At 40.2% G+C, this 16,695-nt stretch overlaps 1 protein-coding gene across 2 annotated transcripts in view; it reads right to left on the reverse strand.

The window, feature by feature from the left end:
• Window positions 1-2,857: 2,857 nt before the first annotated feature.
• Window positions 2,858-16,695, reverse strand: part of Zc3h12b (zinc finger CCCH-type containing 12B) — a 198,943-nt gene continuing 185,105 nt past the window's right edge. For both annotated transcript variants that reach the window (XM_015999686.3, XM_076562321.1), the window contains 4 exons: window positions 13,043-13,182; window positions 10,480-10,714; window positions 9,778-9,884; window positions 2,858-8,579 (listed from right to left, as the gene is read on the reverse strand). In XM_015999686.3, coding sequence (XP_015855172.1) covers window positions 7,159-8,579; window positions 9,778-9,884; window positions 10,480-10,714; window positions 13,043-13,182 — 1,903 coding nt within the window. In that variant the 3' untranslated portion in view covers window positions 2,858-7,158. The remainder of the gene's footprint in view (window positions 8,580-9,777; window positions 9,885-10,479; window positions 10,715-13,042; window positions 13,183-16,695) is intronic.

A 16,695-nucleotide genomic window follows, 5' to 3' on the forward strand; every position in this document is an offset into this window, starting at 1 on the left:
CTTTCCTAGCTAGACTGTAGGTACACCTGCTGCATGGCTCCTTAAACTTATTTCTGCATCCCTCCCCTGTAATGCAGGTAAGCCTACATGAAAGCATCAGGGCCCAGAAAAGAGCTGGCTATAGAGCCCAGTGAACAACTGGGGCATGGGGCTTTGTGGGGACAGGAGGTAGCAGGGAGTGGGAGGAGGATCCAGTTTCTCCTTTAGTGAGCAACAAACAGGAATTGAAAGCTGGAAATATGTTCTACTTTGTCATTTCTCTGTTGTTTGGCCTAGAAAAGATACAGTATACTTCTGCAGTGGGCTTGGAGCTTTAAGAAACATCTTAGTGATGTCGGCCCCTGTCCTATGATCACCCAATTTTCAGTCATCTTCCCTTAGTGCCCATTCTACATTAGACCCTAGTTGGCAAGAGATATAAGCAGAACATTCACCCTGTGTCAGCCCTTAGCTGAAAAGAGATCAAAGTAGAACCTTTAAAAGCCTGGTGAGGAAGGACAGAGTTACTTATGCCTCTTCCAAGTACCTTTAGGCGTTTCTATAAGTAGCTGTTACAAGAAATGTTGGAAATGCTGTTTCAGAAGCCGGTCAAGGTGTTCTGTGCCCTACCTGCCCCCAAGCCACGCCAAGCTGAGGATGGTAACCGGAGCCTCGGGCATGGTAGGCAAGTATTTTCATCACTGAACTTCAGCAAGGGTTCTTATTTGAGTTATGACCTTTAGGGAGTGTTTAGCATCTGAAAGAATACTATATAAATAAGAGTGTGTATGTGTGTGTACTGCATGTATATTTATGTGTACATATACATTTATGTGTATGTATATGTATGTGTGTTATGTGTGTGTGTATATACATACACACACACACACACACACATATATATATATATATATATATATATATATATATATACACACATACATACACACACATTTGATAACATTGCTTTTCAAGGGAGCTAGTCTCATTTTTTTGTTAGACTCAATAGCATTCCATGAGTCCAGCAGTACAACAGACTTTTCCATGTAACCTAAAAGGTATTGACAAAGCAGGTTTGTGCATTGGTTAATGCAATGGTATTTTTGTCCTCAGTGCTGCTCTCTCTCCTCTCAATGACAAGGGCTAAAGGTTTTCTAGCATATTGCAAAGTCAAAGCCTGAAAGATCATCAAGAACCTTCTAGATTAACATGGAGAAGGGACTTGAAAATGTGTGGATATATATTCCATGGTCTAAGGATACACATTTTATGGTCTGTCCTAGTCTACATCAGAGTAGCTCTTAACTTGACTGCACATGTTTTGGGAACTTCCCTGATACTGCTTTTTAAAGATTAGATTTTCTTCTAGAAAAAAGTTTGAAAGTAATAGTTCTTATTTGCCCCTCCCTCCCCCCACAACATATGTATACACTTTACCTCTTTATTTTCAGACATCGTGAGATTCTTTTTTCTTAAGCCTCTAACCAACCCCCCCCCCAAGTGCATTGACATACTGAGACAGACAAAAGAGAAGTGATTTACCCATGGGGGGAGAGACGAGAGAGAGAGAGAGAGAGAGAGAGAGAGAGAGAGAGAGAGAGAGAGAGAGAGAGAGAGAGAGAGAGAGAACAGTTGCTAGGTTGGTAAAGATCAAGTGTTTTATTGAACATCATCTGGGATCATTATGGATGCAGATTATTAGACCCCACTCCTGATGTGAATCCAAGGTTGAAGAATAGGCCACACTATGATTTTGACATAGATGGAATTATTTTGATGCAAAATGGACTTTGAGATGCACTGATAGACAGGAAAAAGCTGCCCAGTAACCCAGGTTCTAGGCATGCCTCACTACTTAATTGAAGCAACCTTGGGCAAGTCATGCTATTTTCTTAATCTGCAGGATGTTTACCTCTTATAAAGATCAGACATTAACAGGATAGATTTGCTGTTCAGGATCTGGGCAGATGGCTCAGTAGATAAGAATGCTTGAAGACCTGAGTTCAAATCCCAGCAACTACATAAAACACAAGGCATGGCTGTGCATGCCTGTAACCCTAGTATTAAAGGAAATAACAGCTGTGTTCCAAGAGCTCTCTAGGCAGCCAGCTTAGCCAAAATGTTGAGATTCCAGTTCACCAAGATATCCTGTCTCAAGGCAGTAAGGTGGAGAGCAATAAAGGAAAACATTGGAGGTGTATGTTCCCATACATGTGCATGCACCATACACACACATACTGTGTATAACACACACACACACACACACACACACACACACACACACACACACACGTTTTCTGAAAAAACATTGGTAGCCCACTTAAAATGAAAATTCCACATGAGATGCATCTCCTAAGAATCTAAAACAGTGCATGATATGTGGTAATGAATTGTTTTTCTGAAGCACATCATGTTTTATATATGCGATATACAAACCTTTCTCAAAAAAGAAGAAAGAACAAGAAAATGACTTTCCCAAGCACACCTGTAGTCCCAGTACTTGAAAGGCAAAATCAGAAGAACTGAGAGGTCATGGCCATGTACAAATTGTGTATGTGTATAAAATTCAAGGCCAGTCTGAGGGTATATAACAAGGCTCTCATCACTCTAAGGGCTGAGGATGTAGTTCAGTGGTAGAATGCTTACCTAGCATTTTTAAGACTGAGTTTGATCGTAATCATAAGAAACACCCAAAATTAGATGATTTTGGTAAATTTCAGGTGAACTCTGGGAGGGAGGAATGGGGATCTATGTCCTATTGTTTATTTAGCAATGCAAGTTGCAAGGACATACGTTTCATATTATAGGAGCAAATTGGAGTGTGTGTGTGCGTTGACTTATGTTGCTGATGTTCTTAAAGAAAGAGCCATTAGTGATTAGTAGACAAATAGTTTATGCAGTAAATGGGTTTACAGTTCATTGTTGTCAACAATACAGCATTTTCATCACAATTGCAGGTGAAACAAGTAAAACCTCATGAAGAAGTTGTAAGTACATTCATGCTAGTGAGAATATTATATAAAGCATTGCACATGCATCCTAGGGCCGGACAAAACGGGAGAAGAAGGGCTATATTTTCACTCACCTCAGGTTGGCTCTGTATTTTGTCATTGAGACTTACATTATGTTTGGGTCAAATAAGAAACCCAAAGTGGTTTTATAAAAAAGTTTGCAACCATTAAACAATACTGTTTAATCCCACAAATGGATAAAACAAATTACTATAGCTCAATGATACACAAACCAGGACTAGAAAATAGTCAATCTGCCTATGTGTATAGCTAGCTATAATACAGAAGATATCAAATATGCTGAGTCTTCACAGAGGCATTGACTACTTTAGACAAGCAAGTTCTAGAAATACACTGATTTTGTTTCCAATGAAAAACTAACACTAGTGCCATTTTGGTCGGTCGAAGATTATGCACTCCTCAGTTTCATAGGCGAAGAGAAGCAAACTAGGAGGAGGAAGATAAGGGTTAGGAGGAGACCTGAGCAGGGCTCTTTGGACAACTTGGCATTACTTCCGCTGTACAAATCCAAACCTGGTTTACAGAGCAAAACAGACTATTGAAATTGTCAGCCCTCCCAAAGGGCATTTGTACAAAGCTGCACACTTAGAGCACAGACAGAATGTTAACTGAGAGCCTCTTCATAATGAACTATTCCGTGTCAGAAGGAAACTGGAACAAAGATGAAGAGACGTTAATGATTGAATTATTTTGCAGAGGTTATTTCAAAATGGAAAAACTGGATTGCAGAGAAGTGGTCTCGTAGAAACTGAAGGGATTGAGATCATAAGAGGGGGCGAGAAAAATCATGCTCTACGCTTCATTACTTAGAAGGAAAGTTTTACAGACCATTTCCATACGTCATCCGACATTTTCCCTTCCAGACCTGGTACCTTAAGTGAATTCGGTAGTTCCATGTTACCTTTGAAAAGGCTCCTTTTTCTTTGAGCTGTCTTATAGAAAGGGTGCCCTGGATTGACCATGCCCCTCCAAAGTCACATTTCTCCCTTAGGTGGAAATGAAAACAACAATAATAAGGTCACAACAAGAAAACAAAAATCAGAAAATCTACAAAGTCTAAGGCGTGAACAGGCAGAGGTTTGCTATGAGGTCAGAAAATCAGTGAAGGAATTCCAATTACAAAGCACCTCTTACAGAATCCGCTGCTTCTGGAAAACCACACGGAACACTGCCTTAACCCCTGCTGTGTACTTGGAGGTAAGTATCCTGAAGGACACACACTTAGCCCCTTGAAGGGCGCTAACGAGGGCTCAATGCTCTTCTCTAATTGCTATTTTATAATTATAGACAAAATGGAAAAGTCAAGAAGTGTGCAGATCTTGATATAAAAAAATGTTTCTCGAATGTAAGAACCACACTGGATTAATGCATTCATAATTATACAGCTCCATTAAAGCTACTTACATATGGTTTATTACTATTGACACTTTATAAAAATCCCCTTTGTAAGGACATACTAAATTTAATAGGCTAAAGAGAATAACAATGTTGCAGATTGGACACACAATAGTTGTGCATCTAACAATAAAGAGGCCTTGAAATCTGTATTTGTCTATAAACTACTACTGCCCTTTGGAAATAAAAGCTCCCTCGTTACCCCTGGGCTACTTTCCTGTGACACACAGTGCCACAAATATGGTGAAAATTAAGTACTAAACATAGTTTAAGATGAGTTTTGTATATTTGTTTCTATACAATCAGGAGAAAAGAGATACAATTTGTATCAACAAAAGGTCATTTCTGGTTATTTGAGGCATTGCTCTTAGCTGCTTTGGTTCATACACATTTTACAAGGAGAGAGGAATGGCAATCCTTTCTTAGAAAGTAAAAAAATACATATGCTATCTTAAAAATTCCGGAGGGCCCCACTGGAAAGAGCTTACAACTCTTTTGTGTTTTCAACATGAACGTATTCCGGATGAATTGTAGCTGATAAGACGAATCCTGTGCTTCCCTGGAAACTGGGAAGCTACTGGGCACTGCAGTGTCACTGAAGGAAGATGAACTAATTGGTACAAAGGTATCAGAATAATCTGAGATTGTCAGATCCCCTGATTTCGTCAAGGGGCAGATTTAGAAGATCCCAGAAGTTCAAGGTGAGATAGGAAGCACTGCAGTGACAATTGTCAGTTTGTGTGGCCCTATCTGATAGAAAATATTGTTACACTTTACCAGTATACTGGGGAATGGAACAGTTAGCGGGTAGGAGGAGATAAATGGAAGGTTGTGGCTAAGTGAATATTGTTTAAGATGTACTGTTCGTCAACTTTCACAGAGATAGAAAGCTGGAAAGCAGCATGTAAGCCATTATTCAAACCACCAGAAACAACCCTGACTACAGCCTCACATTCAGAGTGTTTCACAGTAAGAAACATTTATAGGTAGTATTACACCTTCTCATGAAGAAACAAAAGGCCAAGGCCAGGCCTTCTCAACTCTCATGAAAAAGGACTGTAGAAGTTAGTAAGTTCCAGCTTCAGAAATTGTGAGCTGGTCATCGTTCAAAATGTTGAAATATACAATGGATTCAGAAAGGAGGGCTCATTTAGTGCATCTGAGAACAAAACAATAAATACCTCTTGTTAGAGGCATGAAGCTACAAATGAATTCTACCCAGAGTAAGATTCAAATTGTGCAAATGGTGCTGCCTGACCCAAAAGTCATACCCTCTTTAATAGTGCATTTCAGAATTATCTAACACTCAGTGGGCCCCATTGGAAGCTGCTCTTTTGCCACCTAGAAAATACGCTGGTTTTGTTTCCTAAAGGAATCTGCTCTACCAATGACTGATCTTATTGCTTAAAGGGTGGACAACAGGAGAGAGTGGTATACATGGCTGTCCACTCTCTTTCACTAGACTTTGTCCTGTAATGTTGAATTGGTCAGAAGTTCCAACTCTGTAGTTATCACTTAATGCCATCCCTCCTGGGATAAGGGAAGTAAATTCTGGTAGGAAGTCCCTTGGTCCTGGTCCAGCTCTTTAGCACTCGTGTGTCATATACATACTAAGTGTTGAATATGTGCTTATAGAGTACCTCCTCTGTAGAAAGCTCCAGCCTGATCCCTAATCTGCTAAGGTGAAGAGACTTGAGAGCTAAGAAGGGTTAATAAACGTGGGCAAGTAAAATATGTCAAAGAAATACAGCTGCTTTACTCTGGTGCATAAGAAAGCAAAGCTTTAAATGTTGGGATATGATTTCACTTTTAAATCTAATTGAAACTATAAAATGTGACAAAATCATCGAGTTGTATTTGTGATCTATACAGGTGTAAACTATAGACTGTATAGAGCTTACTGTTTTATTATCACGATAGAAAAGTTGATACCAGAGATACAAACACATCTCAAACCAAATATATAAATTCATACATGCAGTAGAATTGCTAAGAGGAGGGTTCAACTATATCTCTAGAAGCTTCAGTGTGACCCTATACTTGGCTAAAGATATTGAATGATCAGATACCCATGCAATAAAATATGTGTTTACTTTTAGTTTTAAATATCTATTATAAAACCCTTAAAAGGTCAATTCACAATACAGTCTGATCCTCATATATTTGCTCTCTAAATAGGACAGATGGTCCATACTTTATAATATGGAATGTGTGACTAGGAAAACACTGGTAGCCGGGTGTGGTGGCACACACCTTCAATCCTAGCACTCTGCAGGCAGAGACAGGTGGATCTCTGTGAGTTAAAGGCCAACCTGGTCGACATGGCAAGTTTCAGGAAAGTCTGTGCTACAAGGAGAGACCCTGTCTCAAAAAACTAAAAAAGGAAACAATGGTAATAAAATCCCTTGGGGTTTCTTGCATTTAGACAAAACTTGGGTTTTGTCCTCCATTACCTCCACACTTCAGTGGAAAAGGGCATGGGACGTTGGGCCAGAGAACTTCGGTTTATGTCTTGACTTGGTCATTTACTAGCAGTGTGACCTTGACAGGTCAGCTCATCTCATCAAGCTTCAGTTTCTTCCTCAATAAAATTAGATGTTGCCAAGATCTACGTCACAGAGTTGTTATGTACTAAAATGATATAAACACTCTGTAATTTTAAAAGAACAACACAAATTATTACTTATTAGAATTATAGTATCATGTATTATTAGTATTCATATTTATGTAAAGGAATAAGTCCTATGTCATGTCAACGTGCAGCTCTAAGCTTGGCAACAATCAAGGCTGCCAGCTGCTGAGCATCTGCTGTGTGGGGATTCTTCTCCATCACTGCAAGAACGATGTTAGAAGGAAAGATGTTGCAGAGGTTCTTGTACGTCTGATATTGGTGTTCTGGTATCACATGCTCCCTGGCATCATTGCACATTCCAACCCAAGGATTCCTCCAAAGCTGCTCCATTTTTTCAGGCATGCTCCTTACCATGACTGGTTCATAACATGGTTGCATGAGGCTGTTACCTAAGGGATAGGAGTGGTATCCATAGGAGTCAGCTGAACGGGGCAATGGATCCCAGCTAGCATGCTGTTCCCTGCACAGAGGAGGCCGCCTTTGCCTCATGGGATTGCTATCATAGAGGCGGGAGTCAGAAATGCTGTCCATTCGAGTCATCACCAGAGCACGGCCTGGCTGGGAGGGCCCCACAGGATGGATATTAGGAGGCATGGTGTAGTCTCCAGGACAGCTAGAGTGTGCACCAGTTGCTGGGTTCTGGGCATGCACAGCTAAGTGAGGGACTGACTGCTTGTGGGGTGCTTGCTTAGAATCTTCTGAACCGTAACTTTGCGCTCTCGCTAAGGCTTCATGGTAACCATGGGAAAACGGCTGAAGATGGTTGTGAGATGCTGAGCGGTGAAGCTTCAAAGTGCCTTCAGGATGGGCATCAGCTACAGCCAAATACAAGTTGTTGTAAGAGGAATAGTTGTCACTCCTGGTATGGCTCATGTGACTGTCCGTACACAGGCTGGGATTCCGAACATAAACCCCCTGGTTTGCTTCAGCCATGTAGTATTCATGATTATGCATGCTGTTGATGCTCAATTTGGAGAAGTCGCTTAACACTGAATAGTAGTCGTGGTCCCCCATGGTCTCAAACTTTGGGTATTGCTCAGTATAGTTAATAGGGGTGCCATGGCTGTTGGTAACCAGGATAGGGGGGTATTGCATGCTGACCATGTGCTCCAAAGAGGCCTTTTGATGGGCAAAATGGGAGGACCCTGGCACAGGGCTGCTGGCTGAACGGGTGTTGAGTGCACCCACTGCATGGCTTTTCGGGGGAGGAATTGTAGGGACACTTAAAGCGGTCACAAGTGAAGGGACAGAACTGGCCTCAGGTTTACGGGCAATGGACAGCCACTCTTCGGGTTCCGCAGCTGCAGATCGGATGCTGGGATCTGATTGGCGCTTGGAGGCCACACGTTTGACCTCTGAGGTTATCTCACCTTTGGCAGTAGACATCCCTGTGCCACACTTGGCCAGGGTGTCCTCGCTCATTATTTTCACTGTGGACAGTTTGGCACTGATTCGGAGCTCATCAGCCACCGAACGCTGGGGTTGGTTGGCCCGCTCCGGATGATAGTATTTGCACTTGTGGCCGTAGGTACATTTTTTGCCTGAAAAATAATGCCTTGGTGTAAGACTCTCTCTCATAGTGGTATAACCCTCCGTGCCAGAAATTGTCCTAACATTCTGGTCACTCAGGTTAGGGTTATACTGTTCAGGGTTAAGGCAGAAAATGAACCCTCCACAAAGATGAGAGACAGACAACACCAAGGAGTCAGCACATACTGTGAGGGGAGAGGGAGAGAGTGGCACGCTTCGGAGGAAATTGCAGTGTAAGAGCTAAGAGCTTGAGTGGCTGGCTAGCCTTAGTTTCCTGGTGCTGGACAACTTTCCTTAGGCATAGTCTGTTTGGTGAGGCAGCCTGGAGGGGCAGACAACAGAATGATGCAGTGCGAAGAACACGAGTGTGGAGGCCACTGAGAACTATGTTTCAGTTCCAGCTATGTCCTTTACTGGCTGTGTGACAGGGACAAAGACTGTTTGCTAAGGCTCATTTTCCTCGGGTAAGCAAGGTTCATCACCATGTCTATATTACAGGATTGTTGTAAAGATGAAATGAGACAACACACATGAAAATACTCTCATTTGAACATGAATCACAGACAAAAAACCAACCAACAAAAACACACCCTTCAACAAGTGATTATTCAACAAACATCAACATCCTAAATACCCTCAGACCAAGCAGTTCAGGTTGCACTGTTAGGCTCACAAACTGTATCGGGGGATTTGGGTAAGAGCACAAGGACACTTAAAAACAACCCTGTATTTTAGAAATACAATTGAAAAGGAAATTTGGAGGCAACTGAAGTGCAAATGAGAAGAATGATGGTATAACTGATTGACAGAAGGTATAGTCACCTGCCTGAGAAACATGCTCTTGTTTAGGGTCAGTCCTTTGGAATTGCCCCTTCTGTTCCATAGGCTATATAGTTTCTGCTTGCCCTCACTCCTAAGCAACATCACTCAGGACTTGGCATCTAGAGCACATTTTAACAAGTGACGACTTGGTATGTTAACAAGTGACAACTAGTCTCCCATGCAGTTCTAGTTACCTTTTCCTCATGCAGTTTCTAAGATGTTGTTTTATGGACCTAACTGAGAGTACATAAAGACACAGACTGTCACTCACATAAAGTGGACAAGTCAAGATTTCTCGCTTCAAAGAGAAATCTGGAAAGGAAAAGTATTCAAAGAATCTGTATGTTTCCCTTCATTCAGAACTTCATTCTGCCCAGAAGTACTCACCATACGGACATGGTTGCTTTTTATGTTCAGGAACAACAGGTCTCTTTCTTAGGAAATTCTCAAGGCTTGGACCATGGCGTCCTAAAGGATCATCTGGAGGCATAAATCTGGAACAAGCCAACAAGAGGTGACTGTGTTTCCTTCTGTCACTACCACATTTTCTAGGAGTCCAGGCCTTCCTTCTCCCTTGCCTGCACTATAATCATAGCATTCAACTTGTGCTTTCTACCTCCCATCTGTCTTCTGTCAAAATAGTAGTTCTTCCCTTTGTTTCCACTTGATCACACAGAAAGGATTCTTTCCTTGTGCATTTTTCATGGACTGTATACCCAGTCATACTGCCATGAATGTCAGTTTGCCCCAGTGCACCAGCCAGTTTCATACCTTCAGATATATTCATAGTGTACTGTTTACAGGTCATCCCCAGCAGCCCACTTTATTCTGTGAAATTCATTTCACAAGATAAAGCAACTTTTAACATCCTGTCATAATTTTCTCTCTCTCCCCTATTTCTACCTTTCTTCTCATATACTTTAAACCCCTTGATGGTGAGTCCTGCTTCCTATTCAGTCTTTTATTTTTGTAGCAACCAGCATAATCCATGCTCTATAATAAGTGTTCAGTATATGTTTATTGACATGTAATGTATTACTACTAGTAATTTGTATTTAACTGTTTAGAGCTTACTAGAAAGAAACTCACTTATCATTCACAAAAGAATACATCAGCAACCGCTCCTCTATAAACTTCTTCCATTCTGGTTTTTCAACTTGAAGGTCTCGGTAGTTATCATTGGATACAATGATGCCATCAGAATCAAAAGCCAATTTGACTATGAACCGGTCATCATAGCAGACCACCCTTCTGCCTTGGACCCTTCGGGATGGTGTGAAGACGAGAATCTTTTCCTTTTCCAGTTTACGTAGAATATCTTGATCTATCAAAATATGTTTATACCACAAAGTAGAAAATCATCTTTGGAAGTTAAACGTATTATCCCCATTACCAAAACAAAAGTTAGTACTAGATAAATATTTTATTTGTACTTGGAGAACAAATGTGCTACTTTTCTGGCTGTGACATAAAATAGAATTGTGACCTCAGATAAGTCATCTTCTCTTTCAGACTTTAATTTTTCTTTCAGGAAAATGAAAAACAAAACAAAATAAAACAAAAAACAAACCTAGATTCAGACACATTTAATTTTTAAAAACTATTACAAAGAATAAAAATTAACACTTGATCTAACTTTTCTTGTCTGAGAAAGAGTGTTACTATGTAGCCCAGGCTAGCTTGGGTCTTTAGATTCTTCTATATCAATGTCCCAAGAGCAGCGATACCAGATGTGTACCAACACACTCAGCTAACCCTAGCACTCTTGATATTTGCTTTTCCCTGTGTCTGAAGGACCAGATTTTTTTTTTCCTGTGATGCTAGGGTTGAAACCCAGAAACAAGAGCATGGTAGGTAAGTGCTCTACCACTAATCCATATCCTCATCCCTAGCCTAGCTTCTTGACTGTTTAAGTTCAAAAATAGCAAAGCCTGTGTCTGTCAGGAGAGTAAGCCATCACTCATGAAGACTTTCATTTTTTACTTTTCCCTGAAAGAAGGACAAAAAACTAAAGTTATAGCATTTAAGTAGTGACTTTCTTCTTCCTTTCCAAAAAAAGTCTATCTATCTATCTATCTATCTATCTATCTATCTATCTATCTATCTATCTATCTATCTATCTATCTGTGTGTGTGTGTGTGTTTACCATGACGTGTGAAGGGGTCAAAGGGCAACTTGTGAGAGTTAGTTCTTTTTCCACTCTTTGGTTCCCAGGGATTAAACTCAGGTTGTTAGACTTGGCAGCAAGTGCCTTTACCTGCTGAGCCCTCTTGCTGGCCATTTTGGACCCAATTGTTTAGGAAAGAAAACTTGCTTACTGGTCTTGAACAGTACTGAGATTTACTCTCACACTGGGGCTTGAGCCTGCTCTACAGATAAAGACAGCTCTCCATAGAACTCAGCCATCCACCCACTGGGCTTTCTGGGTAGTTACTTTGGGAAAGTGACGGTAATCGGGAGACTGGTATCTGGATATTCTTCAGTGCTATACAGAGCATGTGCTATGTGTACTGGAAATGTAGTGACTGCACTGTCAGCCTGGGGTGCACATCACGATAGAATTTAGGCACCTTTATGTTCATGAGCTCTTTGTTCCATAAAGAAATACTTAAAAGTTCATTTTAGAATTTCACTAATATAAAGACGAACATAATCCAATTAAGTGTCTTATTGCACATTCATTGTAATTTTCTATTTTCTTCTTATGTGAAAAGAACAAAATGAAAACATTTTCGTGGAGAATTAAAAAATGTGCTCCAGGGGAACCTGCAGGGGACTGAACCCAGCCCTCAGAATGTGGGTGACAGTTGCCTGGCTTGGTCTGCTTGTGGGGCCCCTGGCAACAACTTGATGTACCAGGTTTTGTTGACTCCCCATGGGAGGCTTTACCCTCTCTGATGCGTGGATAGGGGGTGGGGTGGGGGAGAAGTGGGGGTGAGCGGGAGGATGAGAGGGAAGGAAAACTGTGGTTGGTATGTAAAATGAAAGAAAATAATAATAAAAAAGGAACTAGTTGGGAACAAGCCTAAGCTAAGCTTTCATACTTTAAAAATAAAAAAGTGTGATCATCTCTAGGTCCTGAACTTCTTTGCCTCAGGTATAGAGTCGTTCTTACTATCTTTGGTTGTTTTCTCCTCTGTTCCCCCTAATTTGTAAACCTCACAATTGTTTCCTTGACACAAAATAAGATTGTCCATATATCATTTAACATTTAGTTTCTTGAAAAATTCAGTCAAATTCATACCCAGATTAATTCCCTATTGTCTGAAATCTATGATGGATTAAACAGGCTGCCCTGGTACTCACTATATGACACAGGTTAGCCTCAAACTCATCATCCTCTTGCCTCAGTCTATTGAGTCTTAGGATTTCAGGTGTGTATCATCATTTCCATAAAAATAACGTTTTTTTCCAGTTATGTGCTTTATGGTTTTCTAAATGGAAGTTTTTATTTAACTATCACATACCACAAAACAAGGATGGTTTCATAATGGATCACTTTATAAAAGTACATTTACTAAAAGATATTTTAAGCATATTTAACTTAGCAAAGCAATTATCTAAATTGAGACCATCTGCCTCTCTCCAAACTATCCTTTTATCTTTGACTCTCGAGGAAAAGTTGTTTTTTTTTTTCAATTTGAAATAGTACCTGTAATTGGTGCATCAGGGCGGGATTGCTCCTTTCTCCATGCTGGTACAAATACAGTGATATCTTTATGGCCTTTGTCTAGAAACCAATCCACAGCTAGTTGTATTCCTCTGCAGGAGAATTCTTCTTTATTCCCATGGCTTCAGAAACAATAGAGAACAAGAGACAAAAGGATTAATAATAGTCAGCAAAAAGAAACACCCCACCAGCCCTTTTCTCAGTACTGAGATTAATGACAGACATTTTTCTTTCTTTTCTTGTACATTCTTTTAAAGACAGGGTTATACTATATAGCATAGGTTGACTTGAAACTGCCTATCTAGAGGCTTGCCTCCAGGTTGTAATGATCTTCCTGCCTCATCCTTCCAAGTGCTGAGATGATAGAGTATGAATATTATTCCTGGATAACATTTTCTTTCTTGATGATGTCAAGCACATATTTTTTTTTTCAAGTGCAGTGAATCAGACTCAGGACCTCCACAAGCTTGCTACTATTAAGTCATACCTCTATGACAAAAAAATACTATGCCAAGAGAAAACTGTATTCTTTTTACTTGACTGTTGTACTATTATAAACTTCACTCAATGCCAAGGGTGGTTAATAACAACTCTCAACGTACAATAGATGTGATAACTATGATTAATGTCTTTCTTTCTTTTTCTTTTCTTTCTTTCTTTCTTTTTTCTTTTTTCTTTTTTTTTTTTTTTTTTTTTTTGAGACAGGGTTCCTCCATGTAGTTTTGGTGCCTGTCCTGGATCTCGCTCTGTAGACCAGACTGGCCTGGAACTCACAGAGATCCACCTGGCTCTGCCTCCTGAGTGCTGGGGTTATAGGTGTGCGCCACCATCACCCGGCAACTACGATTAATTTCATTTCCCCCTTTCTGTTTCTATTGCCACCTTTGCTCAAAGATTCAGAAATTCACAACATATTGAAAAAGAAAGGTACTTATCACAGGCTTAGATAAAGCTTTTGTGGAAGATAGTTGATGTGAAACTTAAACACAAGCACACAGAAAGGCACACACACACACACACACACACACACACTTTTGGTCATGGTCTTTACCACAGCAATAGAAAGCAAACTAGAACACATGTGAATTTCATAGTTACATTTTTCTTAATTGTTGAATAACATTCCATTGTGTAAATAGATCACATTTTCATTATCCATTCATTGATGGACATCTAAACTTTTTCCATTTCTTTGCTATTATGAATATAGAAGCAGCAATGAACATATATGGGCAGGCACAACTACAGTAAAATAGAGTCACTTCACATGTGGCCGAGAGTGGTATAGCTGGATCATGTGATAGAACTTCTAGCTTTTTGGGGGAACTTCCACACTGACTGCCAGAGAGGCTGCACCAGTGTGTACTCCCACAAACAATGAATACTACCTTTCTCCACATCCATGTTGTTCCTGTAGTGTCTTCTTCCATTTCTTTCTTCACTGTTGTAAAATTCTAATTGCAAAAATCTTTCACCTTCCTGGTTAGGCTTATTTATAAATATTTTGTTTTTGAAGCTATTAGGAGTTGTATTGTATTCTTGATCTTTTTTAAATTAATAATTTATTCTTTGAGAACTTCAAAACATATATATTATGTATATAATGTATTTTGGGCATATCCACTCTCATTCTTCCCCTCCAACTCACTCTGGAACTATAAGGCTATAGTTCCAAATAGACTCTTTTATGACTCTTTTATAAATGTCTTTATCACAATAGAATGGTAACTAATGTATAAGTTGATTACATTCCCTAGCTACTGTGATTAAAACATCAATGAGCATGTATTTGAAAGTAGTTCTTGTAGCAGGATATGGAGTCCTTTGGGTACTTTATATTTTTCCCTTTAGAAGTTTTAGAGCAGTAGATCATATAATGATTTGGAGTTTTGTGAAGGGCAGAAGATATGAACTCTCCTCTACATGGTGGTATCTAGTTTTCTAGCACCATTTGTTGTAGATGTCTTACTGTAGATGTCTTTTCTCTAATGTATATTTTTGGCATCTTTGTCAAAAATAAGGTGGGCATAGTTGTATAGCCTTATATCTTGGTCTTTTATTCTATTCCATTTTTAATTGGTAATCTTAGTGCCTGCATTATTGGTGTCCTACTCAGGAAGTTGACTCCAGTGCCAATGCATTCAAGGATATTCCCCACTTTCTCTTCTATCAGGTTTAGTGTATCTGGATTGGATTTATATTGAGACCTTTGATCCACTTGGACCTGAGTTTTGTGCAGGGTGATAGATATGGATCTCTTTTTGCATTCTTCTACATGCACAGGTCCAGTTAGACTAGCACCATTTGTTGAAAATGCTTTCTTTTTCCATTGTATACGTCTGGCTCCTTAAAACAAAACAAACAAACAAACAAACAAACAAACAAACAAACAGGTGTCCATAGGCACGTGAATTTATGTCTAGTGGGTCTTGAATTCAATTCCATTTATCTGTCTGTTTTTATACCAGTGCCATTATGTTTTTATTACTGTAGCTCCAGAGTAGCACTTTAAATCAGGGATGGTGATACCTCCAGAAGTTCTTTTATTATATAGGATTGTTTTAGCTATCCTGGGTATTTTGTTTTTTCATATGAAGTTGAATATTGTTCTTTTAAGGTCTATAAAGAATTGTGTTGGCTGGATCAGGCCCTCTGAATAGGTGAGACAGTTGATTGGCTTAATCTGTTTGGGAGGCATCTATGCAGTGGTACCAGGTCCTGGGCTCGCTGCATGAGATAGCTGTTTGAAACCTGGGATTTATACAGGGACACTTGGCTCAATCTGGGAGGAGGGGACTGGACCTGCCTGGACTGAGTCTATCAGGTCAATCTCAGTCCTCGAGGGTGGCCTTGATCTGGAGGTGGTGGGAAAAGGGGGTGTGCTGGGGGGAAGGGGAGGGGGCAGGAAGGGGGAGAACAAGGAAATCGGTGGCTGTTATGTAGAACTGAATAGTATTGTAAAATAAAAGAAAAAAAAAGAATTGTGTTGGATGGCCGAAAGACATTCAAGAAATTGCTCAACATTCTTAGTCATCAGGGAAATGCAAATCAAAATGACTTTGAGATACCATCTTATAGCTTCCTGAATGGCTAAGTGTAGCTTTAGTTTTTCTGCCTTGCCCACAGTCAGGACAAATCTTTGTCACCCGCCAGTCCCACAGCCGCTCAGACCCAACCAAGTAAACACAGAGACTTATATTGCTTACAAACTGTATGGCCGTGGCAGGCTTCTTGCTAACTGTTCTTATAGCTTAAATTAATCCATTTCCATAAATCTATATCTTGCCACGTGGCTGGTGGCTTACTGGCGTCTTCACATGCTGCTGGTCATGGCGGCGGCTGCAGTGTCTCTCCGCGTCAGCCTTCCACTTCCCAGAATTCTCCTCTCTCCTTGTCCCACCTACTTCCTGCCTGGCCACTGGCCAACCAGTGTTTTATTTATTGACCAATCAGAGCAATTTGACATACAGACCATCCCACAGCAGCTAAGATCAAAAACACTGATGATGACAGTGTGCATTGGAGAGGATGTGGAGCAAGGGGAACACTCCTCCATTGTTGGTGGGAATGCAAACTTGTACAACCACTGTGGAAATCAGTATGGCAACTTCTCAGAAAATTAGGAATCAATCCAC

The sequence above is a fragment of the Peromyscus maniculatus genome, chromosome X, assembly GCF_049852395.1.
Source record: "Peromyscus maniculatus bairdii isolate BWxNUB_F1_BW_parent chromosome X, HU_Pman_BW_mat_3.1, whole genome shotgun sequence".
Classification (NCBI taxonomy): Eukaryota; Metazoa; Chordata; class Mammalia; order Rodentia; family Cricetidae; genus Peromyscus; species Peromyscus maniculatus.